Source organism: Phascolarctos cinereus, unplaced genomic scaffold (genome assembly GCF_003287225.1).
Source record: "Phascolarctos cinereus isolate Bilbo 61053 unplaced genomic scaffold, phaCin_HiC Scaffold_1;HRSCAF=81, whole genome shotgun sequence".
Lineage (NCBI taxonomy): Eukaryota > Metazoa > Chordata > Mammalia > Diprotodontia > Phascolarctidae > Phascolarctos > Phascolarctos cinereus.
The window spans coordinates 196,028,820-196,049,993 of record NW_027555514.1 but is presented as its reverse complement, the minus strand read 5'-3'; the positions used below and the strand labels follow the sequence as shown (position 1 = coordinate 196,049,993).

General features: G+C 35.1%; 2 protein-coding genes across 8 annotated transcripts in view; one reads left to right on the top strand and one right to left on the bottom strand.

Annotated features, from left to right (window-relative positions):
* Positions 1–21,174, top strand: part of DCP1B (decapping mRNA 1B) — a 101,796-nt gene that overhangs the window by 4,026 nt on the left and 76,596 nt on the right. For 6 of the 7 annotated variants that reach the window (XR_002327391.2, XM_078156116.1, XM_021001678.2 and 3 more), the window contains exon 2: positions 5,606–5,646. The exons of the other annotated variant lie outside the window; for it this stretch is intronic. Coding sequence is in view for 4 of the 6 variants with exons in the window: in XM_078156116.1 (XP_078012242.1) it covers positions 5,606–5,646 (41 nt within the window). In the remaining 2 variants the exon portion in view is untranslated. The remainder of the gene's footprint in view (positions 1–5,605; positions 5,647–21,174) is intronic. 7 annotated transcript variants of the gene reach the window in all.
* The window catches only part of CACNA1C (calcium voltage-gated channel subunit alpha1 C), a 1,008,001-nt gene that overhangs the window by 964,870 nt on the left and 21,957 nt on the right, over positions 1–21,174 (bottom strand).

Below are 21,174 nucleotides of genomic sequence, written 5' to 3'. Positions count from 1 at the left end.
ACTAGCTGTGTGACCTTGGGCAAGTCATTTTACCCTGTTTGCCTCAGTTTCCTCATCTGTAAAATGAACTGGAGAAGAAAATGGCAAACTGTTTCAGTATCTTTGCCAAGAAAACCCCAAATAGGGTGACAAAGAGTCTGATATGACTGAAAAAGACTGAAAAACAAATGTTCCAGGTACTGTGTTTAAGGTCTGGGAGGTATTTAGTTTAGTGGAACAGTTACTTACTAAAAGTTATTTTAGTACCCTGAGTTTTGTGTATTTCCTGAATACACAGGTTCTGAAGTACACAATTAGTTTACTTTTAGGAAATGCTACTATTTCTTAAGAACGATAAGTTTCTGCAAAGAAAGATTAAAACTGATATTTCTATTGTTTAATTTTTTTTTTAGCTTGAGGGCTTAGAGCACTTTAAAAGCTGCTTTACAAATGTAATCTTATTTTCTAAAAGTTAGCATTATGACCCCCCAGTTGACAGTTAAAGAAAGAGCACAACCATTGGAATGTCTTATCCAGAATGATATAGTAAATCAATTTTAAGACTGAACTCCTGACCCCTCTACCTATGCTTACAACATGAAAAAAAGACTAACTGAATGTTTAGTATTTATAAAGTTCTTCATTGCTGAATTGCATGTTCTGCAACAATAACCAGACATGTTAAGGTCAAAGAAACTTTTTCTCAAACATGCAACACTGTACTTTATATTCATGCAATATTAAGAATAAATTAGAAGGGTTTGGTAATGTGTATATACATAATTTGAGATATACTGGCTTCTGTTTTCAAGCTCCCTAGAATATCTGCATTTGCTTAGAATTGAGAATTGGATGAAAATGACTGAAGAGAAATATTGAAATTACTTCAGTGGTGCTAAGAGAAATATTTCAAATGCAACATAAGATTTTTTAATGGCTTCACTACCACTAATACAGCTTTCCATTTAAAGGGTGTAGTCCTTCCTGAAAGTATAGAATAACCAAATTCCAAGTGATAATGGTGATAATGTTAATGATGAAATGTCATGGGGTTGTTTTATTTGGAATAGAGGGGACAGGGAACAAGGAGGAGTGATATTTTGAAAAAAAAAGTTTCAGTTAGCATTTCAAGTTGAAATGTTAAAATGCATTTGAAATGCTAAAAATTTCAGAACAAAATAGTTATGGATTAGTTGTATGTAAACCTTTAAGTTAATTTGGTTTTTCCATGCCAAATTGTAACAGATATTTTAAGGTCCTGAAAAGGTATCTTAGATAGGCCTGATCTCTGTCTTTCCTTGTGCATGTTCTTTATCTACAGAGTGGGGATGGTGATGGTTGTGAAAAGAGAAGGGAAAGTGCCTTATATCTATTCACAAGACACACAATTATGTGATTGAAGGAAAGAGTACATACAGAAATTTGGAAAGGGAACCTGTGAAGAATGTGATGTTGATCTCAATAAGTTTGCAGGCATGCATGAAATGAAAAAAGTTGGAAACATAACTTAATCAAAAAGAAATTAGTCAGTTGGATTTCATTAGTTTATTTTAATAGAGTATTAAAATTAAATTGCTTAAATTCTTTAAAAATTAAATTGCTTTTAAATTCCAAATTTTAGCTATTTGATTTCTAGTTATACAAGCAAGTACCTTATTTTTATGTTTTTATAACATCTTTGCATTAATCACAATGGAAAGTTTTTTTTTTCTTTAAAATATGTCTTTGGGGGCAGCTAGATACCACAGTGGATAGAGCACTGTCCCTAGAGTTAGGAGGACCTGAGTTCAAATCCGGCCTCAGGCACATGATACTTCCTATCTGTGTGACTCAAGGCAAGTCACTTAACCCCAATTGCCTCACTAAAAAAACCCAAATAAACAAAAAAACCCCCATATAATTAAGACCTTTGGAGATAACTTCATTAACTCTATCATAGTTTTCTGGTTAATTTCAAGTGTCAATGTCCCATTTGGAATTCAAGAATACTGTCTTTGGGTACAAGAAAAGGATTGAGCTTAGCCTAAATACCCCATACATATTAATTTGACAACTTCCCTATAACATTTTCAGCCATGCTTTTGGATTGCAGTTTTAGCTTGGTGATTATTTGTGTCAAATTTCATTTTAAAGGCTCCTTGGCTTAGAATATATCTTTGAATTAGTAAATATTCTTTTTTAAAATTTTTTTTGCATATTTTATTAATTTATTTTGATTTATCAACAATCACTTCTATACGCTTTTGAGTTTAAATTTTTTCTCCCCCTTCCTTCCCACCTCCCTCCCCAAAACGGTACAAAATCTGATATAGGCTAAACATTTACATTCCTATTAAACATATTTTCACATTAGTGAAGTTGTAAGTAAAAATTAAACCAATAGGAGGAACCATCAGAAAGAGGAAACAAAACTCAACAGAAGACGAAAAAAAAAGATAGCTATTCAACTTTCACAGTTATGATTGCCACCTGTGTTTTTTTCTCCATCCTTTTTTCCCCCTGTTCATGCTTTTCTTTCTTCTCTCTCCCTCTCCCCCACCAGTACTTTGCTTTTGACCACCGCCTCCTTCAGTCTCTCCTCCCTTCTATTTTCCCCCTCCCCCCCTTTCCCTTCACCCCCACTGCTTCTTCCCTCCCTTCCATCTCCCCTCCCTTTTCTTTCCCCTTTTCTCTCCTACTGCCCATAGGGCAAGTTAGATTTCCATACCTAACTGATTATGTTATTCCCTTCTTGAGCCAAATCTGATGAGAGCAAGGTTCAAACAATGTTCACCACCCTCCCTTTTTCCCTCTGTTGTAATAGGATTTTCTGTCTTTTCCTTGTCTGCCTCCTCCTTTCTCAGTATATTTTCTAAGATCAGGCTAATCTACTTACTTGGATCCATTTAACCCACTTGATTAGATTTGTTTTTTATCATTACATCCAAGTCAACTAATATCCACCCCTTTTATGTATACTTCTTTAACATGGTGTAATAACAGTACAGTTCTCAAGAGTTGCAAGTGTCATCTTCCCTTGTAGGGATGTAAACAGTCTGCCCTTATTAACAACATTTTGTATCTTTCTGTCCCATTTACCTTTTTATGTCTTTCTTGAATCTTGAACTTGAAGATCAAATTTTTTGTTGAGCTCTGGTCTTTTTATGAGGAAGGTTTGGAAGTCCCCTATTTTATTGAATATCCATCTTCTCCCTTGAAAAATCATGCTCATTTTTGCAGGGTAGTTGATCCTTGGTTGCAATCCAAGCTCCTTTGCCTTACGGAATATCATGTTCTATGACCTGCGGTCTTTTAATGTAGAAGCTGCAAGGTCCTGTATAATCCTGACTGTGGTTCCATGATATTTAAATTGTTTCTTTCTGGCTGTTTGCAGCACCTTCTCTTTCATCTGGTACTTTTGGAATTTTGTTATTATATTCCTTGGCATTGTCAATTTGGGATCTCTATCAGGTGGTGAGTGGTGTATTCTTTCTATGGTTATTTTACCTTCTGGTTCTAGGACTTCAGGGCAGTTTTCCTTTATGATTTCCTGAAAGATACTGTCCAGGCTCTTTTTTTCACCATGATTTTCAGGTAGTCCAATGATTTTTAAATTGTTTCTCCTGGATTGATTTTCCAGGTTGGTTGTTTTACTGATGAGGTAGTTTAAGTTCACAACATCCCTCAAGTCAACTTTCACTCTACTCTCTTAGCCACCACCTTGATTCAAGTTTTTATTAACTCTCACTTAGATTATTACAGTAGACTCCTAATTGCTGCCTCTGCCTCAAGTCTGTATCTACTCCAATTCATTTTCTACTCAGCTGCCAGAGTTATTTTGCTTAAGGACTATTCTGTCCCTTGTCACTAGCCTGTTCAAACTCTAGTGACTTGCTGTCACCTTTAGGATCAGTCGTAAACTTTTTCCTTTAAAGCCTTTCATAACCTGGACCCAGTCTATCTACTTTCTGAAAGAAGCATTTCTTTTTCTTTTCAAATTAAACTTATTTTCACATTAGTCAAGTTGTAAAGAAGAATTAGAACCAATGGGAGAAACCATGAGAAAGAAGAAACAACAACAACAACAAAAAGGAGAGAGAAAGAGCGAGCAAATAATATGCTTCAATCTGCCTTCAGACTCCGTAGTTCTTTTTCTGGATTTGGACAGCATTTTCTATCATGAATCTTTTGGAGTTGTCTTAGATCTTTGCATTGCTAAAAAGAGATAAGTCTATCAAAGTTAGTCATCACATAAGGTGGCTGTTACTGTGTGCAATGTCCTCCTGGTTCTGCTCACTTCACTCAGCATCAGTTCATATAAGTCTTTCCAGGTTTTTCTGAAGTCTGCCTGCTCTTTGTTTCTTATAGCACAATAGTATTCCATTATATTCATATATCACGAGTTGTTCAGCCATTCCCCAACTGTTGGGCATCCCCTCAGTTTCCAATTCTTTGCCACCACAAAAAGAGCTGCTATCAATATTTTTGTATATGTGGGTCCTTTTCTCATTTGTATGATCTCTTTGGGATACAGACCTAGAAGTGGTGTTGCTGGGTCAAAGGGTATACACAGTTTTATAGCCCTTTGGGCATAGTTCCAAATTGTTCTCCACAGTGGTTGGGTCAGTTCACAACTCCACCAACAATGCATTAGTGTTTCAGTTTTCCTACATCTTCTATAGCATTTACCATGTTCCTGTTTTGTCATGTTAGCTAATCTGATAGGTGTGATGTGGTACCTCAGAGTTGTTTTGATTTGCATTTCTCTAATCAATAGTGATTTAGAGCATTTTTTCATAAGACTAGAGATAGCTTTAATTTCTTCATCTGAAAACTGCTTATTCATGACTATCAATGGAGAATGACTTTTATTCTTATAAATTTGACTCAGTTCTCTATGTGTTTTAGAAATGAAGCCTTTATCAGAGACACTGGCTGTAAACATTTTTCCCCAGTTTTCTGCATTTTGTGCAAAAACTTTTCAATTTAATGTAATCAAAATTATACATTTTGCATTTCATAATGTTTTCTATCTCTTGTTTGGTCATAAATCCTTCCATTCTTTATAAATCTGACAGGTAAAATATTTTTTGCTCTTCCAGTTTTCTTATAGTATCAGCCTTTATATCTAAATTGTGTACTTATTTTGACTTTATGTTGTATAAGATGTAGGTCTATGCCCAGTTTCTGCCATACTATTTTGCAATGTTTTCAGCAATTTTTGTCATATAGTGAGTTCTTATCACAGAAAGTGGAGTCTTTGGGTTTATCAGACGGTAGATTACTATAGTCATTGACTACTGTGGCAAGATGCATTTCTTGACTCCACTTCCTCGAGGATTGGTTCCTTCCCTTCCCAAATGATCTTATACCTATTTTGTGCATACCTATAATTATGTACAAGCTATCTTTTCTGGCTAAATTGCGAACTTCTCAAAAGCAGAGACTTTCATTTTGTTTCTGTATCCCCAGCTCTTAGTAAGTGCCTGCATATAAGAGGTGCTTCATAAATTCATATTGGTTGATTCATCATCATACTGGTTATCAGGCCTGCTTATTCTATTTCATAAGATTATGATCTCTCAATACATGACTCTTTGCTTAAATGGAGAGCATATATTTATATTTTGTTGTATGTTTTTTACAGGAGAAGACTGATGTAGAAGGAACCCTGTTTGTTTATACAAGGTAGGAATAATTATGCTTTTACATAGAAAATTGACAGTGTTTAAAGCAGGATTCTTTTAGGCAGAATGAATTTGTTTAATATTGTTACCTCTCTGAGAATTAGTTTGTTCCAAATTTATTCCAAGAAAGGATGAAAAGTTAGCTTGAAGTTGACACATGGAAGGGAAGGAAAAAAAATTGAAGGATCATAAAAACTGTGTTCATGGAATCTTGAAAATCTAATCAAAATGGCTTTAAACTAAAAAAGAAGAGGGAAAAAATGCCTATATGTATGTATCAGCCCAAATACTACAGAATTGACTCTCTTCTGGTTCTTCTGCTTTCAACTGCTCTTATTAAAGTCTCATCTTCCTAATCTTCATCCAGGTCATGCCTGCTAATTGTAGGTATCCCCTGAAGGTCTGTCCTGGGCCCTTTTCTTTTTTCCTTCTATACTGTTTCACTTGTTGATCTTATTAACTCTCATGGATTCAATTATCATCTCTATGTTGATGATTCCTAGATCTACTTATCTAGCTCTAATATCTCTTATGACCTCTATGAAGTCTTACATCTCCCAAATGCATATTGAGCATCTTGAATTGGATGTGCCACAGCCAGCTTGAATTCAACATGTCTGAAATTAAACTAATTTCCTTTTCCTCCGAGCCCTACCCTCTTCCTAATTTTCCTATTATTGTCAGGGTACCCAGGCTCAAAACCTAGGTGTCATCCTTAGATCTTCACTCTCTCTTACTCCCCATATCCTCTATGTTGCCTTTGTACTATCTTTTGTGAATTTCCTCCCTTTTTTTTCCTGTTAGCACTGCTAGCACCAGGGTACAAGGCTCTTATCACCTTACACCTGAATTATTGCAATAGCTTTCTAGTTGGTTTCCCTGCTCAATTCTCTTGCTACACTCAACTTTCAGACTGATCTTCCTGAAGTTCAGGTCTGACTTGTTACCCTTCTATTCAATAAACGTCAGTGCCTCCCTACCAAATATAAAATCTTCTTTATGACATTCAAAGCCCTTTATAACCTGCTCTCCTTTCCAGTACTTCTTACCTTTCCAATATTCTTACACCTTACACTTCTTCATGTACTCTATAATCCAGTGATACTGGCCTCCATATTGTTCTTCAAATAAGATATTCTCTCCTAATTTCTATGCATTTTCACTGGCTCTCCCCTCTGCCTATAATTCTCTGCCTCCTTATTTCTACTTCCTGGTCCCACTGGCTCCCAATTAATACTACTTTCTATAAGAAGCCTTTTCTGATCCCCTTACTGCTAATGCTTTCCCTTGTGGTGATTATCTCTTATGTTCTGTATATATTTTACTTGTACAGAGTTGTTTTCATGTTATCTCTCATATTAAAATGTGATCTCCTTGAGAACAGAGACTATGTTTCAACTTTCGTTGTATCTCTAGTGCTTAGCACAGTGCCTGACATGTGGAAGATACTAAATAAATGTTTCTTGACTGACTGACCATAGAGAGTATATGCAGTATGAGAAAAATAGCAGTGAAGATGCCTACAGGTTAACAGAAGAACACATACAAAGAGAGACCCTGCAATAAAACTCATAGTTGTGGGCAAAAAAATAAGAAAGCCAATTTGACTTCATAGGTATCTTGTGAGATGAGACCCACAATATGTAATATGGCTTGAGAAGGTAATATGTTGTTCTAAAGAAACAGAATAGATAAAGCAGGGGACGAATAGAGTAGCATATTAGAACATAAACTAGTATGAGGAAATCCAGAGGAGAGGAAGCATTTTGGAAAACATTTAGGTAAAGATAATAGAGGCAGAAACAATATTGTCATGGAAGTATGTGATAGATTGCCTAGTCAGAAAGAAGAAATACTTGAGTTTGGGAAATAATTTACAAGCCTGGAACAGAGACAGGATAGCATAGTCTTTAGGATTTTGACCATTTGGATATGTGTTGGACCATGCTTTCTCTCTGTCTAAGGCAAAGCAGCTTTCCTAGCTTTAATAATGATTTCATCCCTCAAAGGTAGAGAAACTAATGAGAAAAATTGCTGTTCAGGATCTGAAGAGGTGGAAATGATCAGAACCTTGAGGAAAGCAACTGTTCTCTCCTAGAATTTGTGATATGGAAGAATAGGATTGTTATACATGGTTTGATATGTACCTTATGTTTGGGGAGAAAAAAATTTAAAGAATTCCCAGGAAAAAATAGATAGGAGGCCGTGGCCTAAAATGCTTCTGAGGAAGTCAGCAAAAGGAAGATGTCAGGTTATTGAGAATGAAATCCTGAAGATATGAAAAGGAACAATCCTGATGAAAAGAAAAGATTTTGGAAGAAGATTTATTTAAAAAAAAGAAAGTAGCAATGTATTCACAAGGATCTTCTTAACCAACCTGGATTTTTAAAAAAGATGTACAGAGGAAGGAAAATAAGTGGAAGATGAACACAGAAGCATAGTGCAGATTGTTCTGTTAGAACAGTGTCAGTAGTGCCAAAGTTTAGAATGAGCTGAAGGGGTCAAGGAATGCTAAGGACATCAGAAAAACTTTGTGTGTGTGTGTGTGTGTGTGTGTGTGTGTGTGTGTGTGTGTGTGTATTTAAAGCTATGTTGAGGAACTTGAAGATCATAGAAGTGATAAGAGCACTGCTTGGGGTGGGTGCAATGATGATCAAAGAAAAGATGGAGGTATTCAAGTGTTACTTTGCTTCTCTTTCCTCTGCCAAGGAGAACACTATTTGGACCAAAAAGAATAGGAGAAAAATGGATATAGGGAGTTGATAAACTTAGGCAAATAGGGAATTGGAAATCAGTTTTTTAACTACTTGTGATAAAGTCAGCTCACCAAGCCCTGCATCCTTAAGGTACTGAACAAACGGGCAGATATGATTACTGAGCCACACTGTTGATCTTTGAAAGATCTCAGAGAATAGGAAAGGTATAGGACTAGAGAATGGCAAATGTCTGTTTGGAAAGAGAATAGAGTCTGATCTACTCAGCTGGATTTTGATTCTTGATAAAATTCTGGAATGTAGTATTTTTTTTTTAATGTGGGGCAATTGGAGTTAAGTGACTTGCACAGAGTTACACAGCTGGTGAGTGTTACATGTCTGAGGCTGGATTTGTGGAGTAGTATTAAAGGCATGGTAGTGAACATCTAGTAAAGAAAATGATCATAAAGATCATAAAGAACAGGTCATACCAGACTAACTCATTTTCCTTTTTTGTCAGGACTACCACACTGATAGGTCCAGGACATTGTATAAATATAGTTTATCTAAATTTTTAATGGGATTTGACAAAATTGGTCATATTTTTCTTATGGAAAAAATGGACAGTTATACTATCAAATGTATTCAGAATGTGTTGATTGGTCAGACCCAAAAATAGATAATCATGATTTGATATCAGCTTAGGTAGTTTCTAGTACAGTACTACAAGGAGCTGTGTTTGAATCTATTCTGTTTAACATTTTTATCTAAAGTAAAATTCCAACTGTTTGACATTTAAATATCCTTTCAAAAGGCCTGGCAGTTCCAGATTTCAAACTATATTACAAAGCAGTAATCATCAGAACAATCTGGGTACTGGCTAAGAAATACAACGGTGGATCGGTGGAATAGATGAGGGTACACAATACACAGTAATACATGATCATAGCCAATTAGTCTTTCGTAAACTCAAAGATCAAAGCTTTTGAGGTAAGAGCCCAACATTTGACAAAAACAATGCATAAATTAATATTTCACGCCATATACCAAAATACCAAAATGGGTAAATGATTTAAACATAAAGGGTGATATAATAAGTAAATTGGAGGAGCATGGAAAAATGTTCTGTAAGATCTATGGATAAGGGAAGAGTTAATAACCAAATAAAAAATAGAGGGTATTACTGGGTATAAAATGGATAATTTTGATTATATGAAATTAAAAAGCTTTTGTACAAATACATTAATACAGCCAAAATTAGAAGGAAAACAGAAAATTGGGGGGAAATTTTTTACAGTAAATTTCTCTGATAAAGGCCTCATTTCTCAAATATATAGTGAACTTTGCCAGATTTATGAAAATAAGAGCCATTTCCCAGTTGTAAAATGGTTACAGCATATGAACAGGCAGTTTTCAGAAGAAGAAGTCAAAGCTCTCAGTAGTCACATGAAAAAATATTCTAAATCACTACAAATTAGGGAAATGTAAATTAAAACAATTCACACCTATCAGATTGGCTAACATGATAGAAAAGGAAAATGATAAATATTGGAGGAGATGTGGAATAATTGGGACACTAATGCACGGTTGGTGAAGTTGGGAACTGGTCCAGTCATTCTGGAGAAGAATTTGAAATTATGCCCAAAGGGCTATAAAACTGAATGCCCTTTGACCCAGCAATACCACTACTAAGTTTGTATCCAAAAAGATCAAAGAAAAGGGAAAAGGCCTATTTGTACAAAAATGTTTATGGCGGCTCTTTTTTTGGTGACAAAGAATTAGAAATTGAGGGGATGCCCATCAACTGTGGAATGGCTGACCAAATTGTGCCATATGATTGTGATAAAATACTATTGTCGTATAAGAGATGAGCAGTATGCTTTCAGAAAAACCTGGGAGGACTTATGTGAACTGATGCAGAGTAAAGTGAGCAGAGCCAGGAGAACATTGTACATAGTAGTTGGTTGTTGGTTTCTGCCCTTCATTCTTGAAGAGAACCAAAATTACATTACTATATTGTAGTCAAGGTACAGTGTGTCCTACTGTGACTAATTAGGCTGATGCAAGCATGTCTACCACAGGTCAGGCACATTTAGAGTGGAGATGTCTCTAAATTTGCACATCTCACACTTCTTTTGTGCTACTGCAATTATGTTTCTCTTATAAAGTATGGTGTCTTCTTTGATGTGGGCCTGCCATAGTAGGTGCTTCTTTGCCAGGGTCTTCCATGTCATGCCATCAGTTCCAATGTTCTTTAGGGAGACCTTGGGAGGGTCCTTATGTCACTTCTGTTGACCACCATGTGAGCACCTTTCTTGCATGCCTTCTCTGTAAAATAGTCCTTGAGGCAAACATATATTTTGACATTTGGACAGTGTGGCCACCATCCATATGTGGAACAGTCAGTTACAGCAAATGGAGAAATTTTGAATACTGTGGATAAGTTCACTTACCTTAGCAGTATACTTTCCACATAGATAATGAGGGTGATGCATGCATTGGTAGAGCTAGCTCAGTGTTTGGGAGGAAGCATGGGAGAGAAGAGGTATTAAACTGCTTACCAAACTGAGGGTCTACCCAGAGCTGTTGTACTGACCTCATTGTTGTATGCCTGTGAAACCTGCATAGTCTACTAGCGCCGTGCCAGGAAACTCAAATGCTTCCATTTGAATTGTCTCAGGAAGATTCTGAAAATAACCTGGCAAGATAAGGTACTGGACACTGAGGTCCTTTTTCTAGCTGAACTGTCAAACATTCAAACTCTGTTGCAGAGCACAATATTGTAAGGATGATCAACTGAAAGATATGAGTCCTCAATCAAGATAATGGTCTAAGACAATTCCAAAGGACCCATGATGAAAATTAGTACCCATCTTCAGAGAGAGAACTGGTAAACCCTGCAGACTGAAGCATACTTTGTTTTTACTCTTTGTTTTTATTGTTTTATTTTGTTTGTAACTTTTGCAGCATGGCTAATATGGACATATATTATACACGACTTCACATGTATAAGGGAGAGAGGGAGAGAATGTGGAGCTCAGAATTTTTAAATGATAAAAATTTTTTACATGTGTTATTTAGGGGAGTTTTTCTGTAGACTTGATAATATTTATGAATGAATACATCCTAAAATTTCAAGAGAAAACAGTGCTCATATGCAAAATTTATGTGGTGGTAAAGTCAATTTGATGACAACTAATGTTTGAATCACAAGTAGTATCAGGCTACCTTTTATATATATCCCATGCTGTCATAAGTAAAAACAAGAAGCGAAATCTCTAGTCTTGCACAAATTCACAGTAGATATATTTTCTGAGCTCAAACTACAGTTCCAGCAGTATTTTTCTGACTTTAATGTAAGTGCAAAAGAAATTTCTATAATTTAAATCCATTTAACTGTGAAATTGAGAAGCTTCCATTTAACCTTCAATTGGAAGTGATGAATCTACAGTGTAATGCCATGCTAGAAGGCAAGTATCAAGAGGAAAATTTGATAGAATTCTATAAATGACTTCCAAGTAATATGCTCATTTAAAATCATATGCTTATGGACTAATATCAGTATTTGGCAGTACCTATCTGTGAGAAAATACAGTTTTAAAATTATTTTATTTTTAATTTATAGAATAAAATAAGTATTTACCTTTTTTATAAGTATACACACACACACACACACACACACATATATGTAAAAACATTAAGAAAAAAAATTTTTTTCGCTTTTTGGTGAGGCAGTCTGGGTTAATTGACTTGCCCAGGGTCAAATGGCTAGTAAGTGTCAAGTGTCTGAGGCCGGATTTAAACTCAGGTCTTCCTGACTCCAAGGCCAGAGCTCTATCCATTGTGCCACCTAGCTACCCCTATAGTTTATTTTTCAACATTCACTTTAATAAGATTCTGAGTTGTAAATTTTTCCCTCTCCTTCCTTTCCTCCCTCCCCAAGACAGCGTGCAATCTAATATAGGCTATACATGTGCAATCATATTAAACATATTTCCACATTAGTCTTGTTGTGAAAGAAGAATCAGAACAAAAGGGAAAAACCATGAGAAAGAAAAACAGAGAGAGAAAATAATATACTTTGATCTGCTTTCAGCCTCCATCTATCATGAGTCTTTTGGAATTGTCTTAGGTCATTGCGTTTCTGAGAAGAGATAAGTCTATCAAAGTTGGTCATCCCACAGTGTAGCTGTTATTATGTATGATGTTTTCCTGGTTCTGCTCACTTCACTCAGCATCAGTCCATGGAAGTCTTTCCAGGTTTTTCTGAAATCCTGTTGCTCATCATTTCTTATGGAACAATAGTATTCCATTATATTCATATACTAAAACTGGTTCAGCCGTTCCCCAATTGATGGCATCCCCTCAATTTCCAATTCTTTGCCACCACAGAAAGAGCTGCTATAAATATTTTTGTACATTTGGGCCCTTTTCCCTTTTTTGTGAACTGTTTGCAATACAGACCTAGTAGTGGTATTGCTGGATCAAAGGGTATGCACAGTAAAACAAACATTTCCATAACATAGTATAATAAAAGATTAACATGAAACTGCAGATCTATTATGTACGACTTGCTATTTTTAAAAAAATATATAATAAAGTTACAATTTTTTTTCCCTTTTCCCCCTCCCCCCCCAGAGATGGCTACCATTACACTTTCAAAAGTGTAATTTATCACATAAAATTTCATTACAGATTAGATTAACAGGTGAACATTTGCAAATCTATTTTTATGATTGAAAACACTAACTTTTAACTTCAATTAAACAAAATATTCCCCCCCCAAAATTCTCTTCTTCACATTAATACACCTATATTACAAATACTTATGTTTAATTGTTAATATATTTTGAGTTTCATAAAAAGTTATGAAAATTTGATTCCTATCCTGTTATATTACATACCTTCATAATATACTGATTTTGCCTCTTGGCTCATGAAGCCTAAAATATTTACCATCTGAACCTTTACAGAAAAATTTGCCAACCCTGTTTTAGAATAGGATTTGCTTTGTTTTTGTCTTTGTGTCTCTAGCGATGTACACAGTGTCTGACAGTAATAAGTGCTTCATAAATACTTGCATACTTACTGAATCATGATCGCAAAAGAGTTGAACAGTCTAAATGGCAGAATCTAATAAGGTGATAATTGATGGGGTTAAATGTAAAAATCTTATCCTTAGGTTTAAAAAAAATCAGCTTCAAAGGTAGAAGATAGAGAAGATATACTGTTCAGCTGGAAAAGATCTGGTGATTTCAGTTCTAGTCTTTCCTACTTCCCCACAATCCCTTTCCTTTCCCTTTTTTTCATTAATCCCCTTATTCTTGACCTTGTAGTCCTGCAGTTGATTTTTCTAGCTATTTAAAGTAATTCTTTGGTAATTTGATTGCTATGGTACTGAATAAATTAATTTAGGTAGTATTTTCATTTTTATTTTCTTGGCCCCATCTTTGTTGTTGTTTAGTTGTTTTCAGTTGTGACCAGTTCTTCCTGACTTTCTGGGGTTTTCTTAGCAAAGATACTGGAGTGGTTTGCCATTTCCTTCTCCACCTCATTTTACAGGTGAAGAAACTGAGGCAAAGAGGGTTAAGTGACTTGTCCAGGGTCACACAGCTATTAAGTGTCTGTGGCTGGATTTGAACTGAAGCTTTCCTGGTTCCAGGTCTAATCCTCTATTCACTGTACCAGCTAGCTGCCTCAGACTACCCTGAAGCAATTAATATTTCTTTAATTGTTTAAATCTGTCTTTATTTGTGTTAAGAGTGTTTTGTAATTGTGTTCATATAGTTTCTGGGTGTGCCTTGGCAGTTAGACTTCCAAGTATTTTATACTGTCTATAGGTATTTTGAATGTAATTTCTCATTCTGTCTTTTCTGAATTTTGTTGGCAACATATAGAAACGCTGATAGTTTGTGTGGGTTTATTTTATATCCTGCAGCTTTGCTGAAGTTAATTGTTTTGAGTAATTTTTTGGTTGGCTCTTTGGGTTTTTCAAAGTATCATCTGCAGTAGTGGTAGTTTTGTTTCCTCATTGCCTGTGCTTATTCTTTCAATATCTTTTTCTTGTCTCATTGTTATAGCTAACATTTCTAGTACAGTGGTGAATAGTAATGGTGATAATAGACATCTAGATTATCCTCATTATAGATAATGCATACTCTTGGTTTAAGATAGACAATTTCAATGGGAATAGGTATTGTAGTTTGTCAAAATCGTTTTCTGTATTTTCTGAAATAATCATGTTTTTATTTTTAATATGGTCAATTATGCTTATATTTGTATCATAGAAGGAGTTTGGTAGGATCCCTTTACTTTTTTTTTAATAGTTTATGTAGTATTGGAATTAATCGTTCTTTAAATGTTTGATGGAATTTGCTTGTAAATCTTTCTGGTCCTGTGTTTTTCCCCCATAGTGAATTCATTTATATCTTCTTCAGTTTTTTTTTTTAGGCAGTTGGGGTTAAGTGATTTGCCCAGGGTCACGCAGCTAGTCAGTTTTTTCTTTCTAAGACAGAATTGTATAAATATTTTATTTCCTACTCTGCTAATCTGGAAAATTTTTGTAAATATTCATCCATTCATTCATTAAGATCGTCAGTTTTGTTGGCATATAGTATATGTTCCTAATAGTCCAATAATTGCTTTTATTTCATCATCATTAGTTGTGAATTCACTTAAAAATTTTTTTTGATACAAGCAATTTGGTTTTCTTTGTTATATTTTAACCAAATTGTCTATTTTTAAGAAAATCAGTTTCTGGTTTTATTAATTAGTTCAGTGGTTTTTTATTTTCTGTTTGATTCTCCTTTGATTATTAGTATGTCTATTTTGGTATTTCTTTGGAGGGTTTTAATTTGTTGGTTTTCTAATTTTTTTAGTTGCATGCTCAATTTGTTTTTGTGTTTCATTGATATAAATGTTTAGAGATATAGATTTTCCCCTAATTACTATTTTGGCTACATCCCACAAGTTTTCATAAGTTGACTCATTGCTGCCATTATCTGTAATGGACTTTTTTTTTCTTTCTTTCTTTCTTTTTTTTTTTTAAAGGCAATTGGGGTTAAGTGACTTGCCCAGGGTCACACAACTAGTAAGTGACAAGTGTTTGGTCTGAGGCCTGATGTGTACTCAGGTCATCCTGACTTCAGGGCCCATGCTGTATCCACTGCACCACCTAGCTGCCCCTCTAATGGACTTAAAAAATGTTTTTTCTGTGATTTGTTCTTTGGCCTACCAATTCTTTAGGATTAAGTTATTTAGTTTTCAATTAATTTTTAATCTATGTTTTCAAGGGCCTTTATTGCATGTAATTTTTATTGCATTATGGTCAGAGAAACATATTTAATATTTCTGCTTTTCTGTGAGATTTTTATGTCGTAATATATGGTCGGTTTCTGTGAAGGCACCATACATAGGTGAGAAATGACCTAATCCCTGAATCCACTCTCCCTCTTTTTCTCTCTCCTACCTTTTCTCTTAATCCTTTTCCCTCCTACTGCCCTTTTGGGTCAAATGAATTTCTTTATCCAACTGTGTATACTCTTACCTCCTTAAACCAGTTCAGATGAAAGTGGGGTTCAGATGTTGTCCATTTCCTTTCCCACTGGCATATGTATTTTATAAACTCTTCCTTTTGCTTCCCATTTATGAGAAATAATTTTCCTCAGTCTTTTTTCCCCCTCTCCTTTTCCTGCTCTCACAGTGCCTTCCTTTTCCCCACCCTCACAGTCTTCTTTTGAGATCATCTAGTCATAAAAGAATTATATCTAAGCTCCCTCTAAGAACACTGATGATGACAAAGTTCTGATGGGTTAAGTGTATTATTTCCTCATGTAATAATGTAAGCAGTTTAACCCTTTTTTAGTCTCTTATCATTTCTCACTCATGTTTACCTTTTTATGATTCTCTTGAGTCCACTGTTTGAATGTCAGATTTTCCATTCACCTATGGTCTTTTCATCAGGAAATGCTTAATTAAGTCTTCCATTTCATTAAATATCGATTTTTTCTCCTGTAGGATGATACTGTTTTGCTGAATAAGTTATTCTTCATTGTAATTCTAGATCCTTTGCCTTCTGGAATATCATATTCCAAGCCTTCCCTTTCTTTTTAGTGGTGGCTGCTAAATCTTGTGTAATCCTCACTGTGACTCCATAGTACTTGAAGTATTTATTTTAGGCTGCTTGCGGTATTTTCTCCTTGACCTGGGACCACCATGCTGCACTCCTGGCCAGCTCTGACCTCTAATGATCCCTTTCTGTTTCTCTGCCTGAGTTGCCTTGGATTGGAGAAAATTATTCACTCTAACCCTTTTCTTGGATTTTTCTGATTTGAATTTTGGTTTGATGCATTTTTAGGTTTTTTGTGTAGGAGGTATGTTGGAAGAGTTAAGCAAAAATGCTAAACCTGTGTCATTTTGTCTCTACCTGAGCTCACCTCATAATTTTTTAAAATTGATGATATTTATGATGGTGAATAATACTTTTGAAATAAAATTTAAATCTCAATATAGGCTTGGTATTATGGATCTAATCATATTTTAAATAGAGCTAAATTTTTGTCCTTTTGACAGTTTTAAAGACAAAACATTAAATAGTTGTTAAAATGTATTATGGTAAGAATGTAGGATTTACAACTGCTGATTGATTAGTAAGTTACTGTGCTGCTTGTTAATTATTACTGTTAAGAAGATTGTAGTCCATAATCAGCATTTAAAATGGAATCCCCTCTTTTTTTGCTTATGAAGATCTGATTCTACAGAATAGCATCATTAGAACTGAAAATGCTTTTAAAAATCGTTGTAATTTGAAAGAGGTTTAAAGTGGATTTAGGCAAAAGCCATGAGTATTAATTCTTACAGTGAAATGATGCTGAGGTGAAGTTACAGAAGTTAGTGATGATATATTTATCATAGATACACACATGTAAACATGTTCACACATAGCCAAATAAGGGTGGTGGCACTGAGAATAGAAATGAGACAGATGTATTGTTGTAGTTATGGAATGGTACAGATAAAATTCATCAGCAAACAATTAATGGTCTCCTACAACATACAAGGCATTCATTGCTCTTGGTGCCAGGATACAAAGAGGAGGTATAAGACGAAGTCTTATGAAAGTCATGGCCAACATGGAGTTTAATATTGTTCCCTTAAACTTGTTCCTTCTTACTTTGAGGTCAGTGGTGATTGCTATTCACTCAGTCTCTCAAATTGAACCTACAGTGTTAGCTTTGACTTTGCCCTCAGAGAATCATGAAGTAAATCTGGCCAATTCTACCCACATAATATCTCTACCCATCCTTTTAAAGTCTAATTCTTATGCCACCTTTTCCAAAAATACTTCCCTTATCCTCATAATCAGTGTGATCTTCTCCATCTTTGGATTTCACATAGCACTTTTTGTATTATTTTATATTAGTTACTTTTGTATACTTCATCGGCTTGCTTGAATGTAAACTCCATGAGGGCACACCATGTCTTAGCTAACCTGTGTTTCTCATCCCAGGTCTTAGAAAAGTTGTCTGCACACAATAAAGACACTTAAATGTTTATTGGATTGAATTGATTGTTCTTTACTTTCAAGGAGCTTGCCATCTAGTTCTTGGGAGAGGGGAGAGCAGTACATGTATGTGAAAAGATAAATTAAGAATACAAAATAGCATGTTCTTAAATGAATAGTATAGAAAATAGTAGCAATAGTAGTTCATATTGATAGGGTGCAACTGAAAGCTTTTAAAGTGCTTTCCATAGGTTATCTCTTTTGAGCCTCATGCAGTCCTTTGAGGTAGATTTTATAGAGTTCAGTGGGAGAAGAAATCATTGTGGACTGGAGGAAGTAGGATTTAAGTTATACCTTGAGAAATATGTAAAACTTACATAACCAGAGAAGTAAGGAGAAAGCATTTTTGTTAGGAGGATTGACAAGAGCCAGAATAGGAATATATGTATATGTTCAAGAATAGTGAATTTGTTTGGAACAGTGGTTTCCTGTAGGAAGGTAGATGGGGGAAAGACTAGAAAAATAGGTAGAGATCAGATTATGGATGATCTTACAGGTAAGGCTAAAGAGTTTGGATTTTATTTTCTAGGTCAGTGGTCTCCAAACATAATTTAGAGCATGCGTTCCTAATATGCTTATGTTTATTTATCTATAAATTATAGTTAATTCTCATCGTTCATAGTAGTTATTTTCTATAAATTCTCCTTGAACACTAAATTAATGAATACTGAATCACTGATCCTTGGGGAAATACAGAGTTAGGTTCCTGCAAGCCTCTGGTGACAACATATACTTTAGCACTTTCCAGAACTGCCTCATGTACAGATTGGTGAATCTCCTCTTCCTTTTTCTGGACATACTATATTATTGATTTATTAATTTTGAACTCAACAACGAACAGCACTGAAACTTATGCCTAAACAAAGCTTATCTAACATTTATTTTCTCCAAAAGGCACATCATAGCCTTCTTGTGCTTAGGAACACAGCAAAATCACCCATCAAAAAGCACAAAAATGCAAAAAACATTGCAGCTCTAAATATACCATGAAAAAGGACATTTGTTTATAGTACAAAAGCTAAAACCAGAAGTCAGAGAATGTTCTTGCCTTGTTTGACCTTGGCTGGAACCATGTATGTCATGTGACTCAAATTTTTTGCTACTTTGTACATTGTCCATGAATGAAGAGGAAACTACTGTGAGTACTGATTTTGGTGTTACAAATTTTAGCAAGTAGGAGCATTCACAAATATGGAATCCATGAATAATGAGGATCAACTGTATTTATCTGTACTATTCTGCTAATAATTATATGCATTATAAAGCTTACACAAAAAAATAGAAATTAACATGTCAGACATCTTTTCTTACTATCTCTTCCTCTACTCTGTCAAGTGAAGAGGTGACTTTTCTCCTTGCCAAAAACTGTTCTTTTATATATACACCCTTGACCCCATCCCTCCTATCCCCACCCCTTCTCTGATCTTTAATCTCTTGTTTATCCACTGGCTCCTTTTTTGCTTCCTATAAACACTCAAATGTCTTCCCTGTTCTTCAAAGACCCTCTCTTGATCCTGCCATACTCATTAGCTATATCTTATCTCTCCTCATCTTCTCAGCTATATTCCTTGAGAAAATCATCTATACTTAGTGTCTTCGTTTCTTCTCTTCTCATTCTTTCTAAACCCTCTGCAGTCTGGTTGCTGACCTTATCATTCAACTGAAAATTCATCTTCCAAAGCTTCTAATGATCTATCAATCGCCAAATCTAAGGAACTTTCATCAGTACTTTTTGACTCTTCTGCAGCACTTAACATCATTTAAATAGCCTTCTGTATACCTTCTCTCCCCTTTGGGTTTTTGTGACCCCAAACTCTGCTCTTCATCGTGACTTCCATTCCCTCCAACCCTTGGTTCTTTCCTAGGCCATCACCTCTGCACTGGCTACATTCTCTTCTCTTTCCAATATCTACCTTATTAAATCAGTTCAGCACTATGCAATCTTTGCTTCAGCAAGTTAGTCCTTCTAGTCTTGTCTGATCAGTTTGCTTAATTCTGCTCTTCAGAACAACCATTCCAAATCTTCTCTTCTCAAACATTCCACAGCATCATCTCCATCCACCCTCTTACCTTAAGACCTTGCTTCATACATTGCCAAAAAAAAACCCCAATTTAAAAATTGACACCATTTGTTGAGGACTCCCATTTATCTCTTCGTCATCTCACATCACTCAGACGTCTTCAACTCTCCACTGTTTCTCCTTTCACTCCAGTCTTAGTTTAAGAGGTTACCTGTTTCCTTACCAAGGCAAACCCTTCTGCATGAGTCCTTGATCTCATCCTTTCCTAATCTTCCCAGATAAATGTCCCCACCATTATTCCCATTCTCTCTTATCTTTACTTTATCTACTGGATCCTTCACCTGTTTTCTACAAACATGCCCATGTGTCCCTCATCCTTAAAAAACTATTTTTGATCCAGCCATTCCACTAGCTCTTTGTTGTGGCTCAACTCCTTAAGAAAAAATGTTAAGAATCCTCTCTATTTCCTATTCTTTTACTCTCTTCTAAGACTTCTGTTATATGGTTTCTGACCTCACTGTTCAACTGCAGTTACCAGTTATGCCTTTTTTTCTCCAGTTATTTCTTAATTGTCAGATTAAGAAAGAGGAAAATGACACAAATGTACAAAAAACATTTATAGCTGCTATGAATTTAGTATGTCTAAGAATTGAAAATTGAGGAATGGCTAAATAAATTATGGGATATGAATGTAATGAAATACCATTGTGCCATGAGAAATTACAGAAAGGATGATTTCATAGAAATATGTAAAGACTTATATAAACTGATACAGAATGAAGTTAACAGAGCCAGGAGAAAAATGTACATAGTAATACAACTTTGTAAAGACAAATAACTTTGAAAGACATAAAAACTCTGATTAGTGTAACGTCCATCCATGGTTTCAGAGGATTGGTGATGAAGCATACTACCCCTCTCCTGACAGAAGTAATGAACTCATGGCCAGTGTGGGAATCAGTTTTGCTTCAATATGCATTGTTGTTACATGATTTTTTTCTTCTTTTGAGGTATGGAGGGGAGAGGGAAAGGAAATGTGTTTATTAGTTGAAGAAAAATTTTTAAGCTGTTTAAGATATCTGAAGAGAAAACATTTTACTGTTCTTCAACTCTGAAGAGAAAACATCTTGCTATTCTTCAGATACTTGAAGAAATCAAATTCTGACTTATGGAGAAAAAGAGGCAATCCCATTCTTTCCTCTTTTTCTTGCTCTTTGTTATTTCCTCTTGTGATTTCTTTCTCATAATGCAGA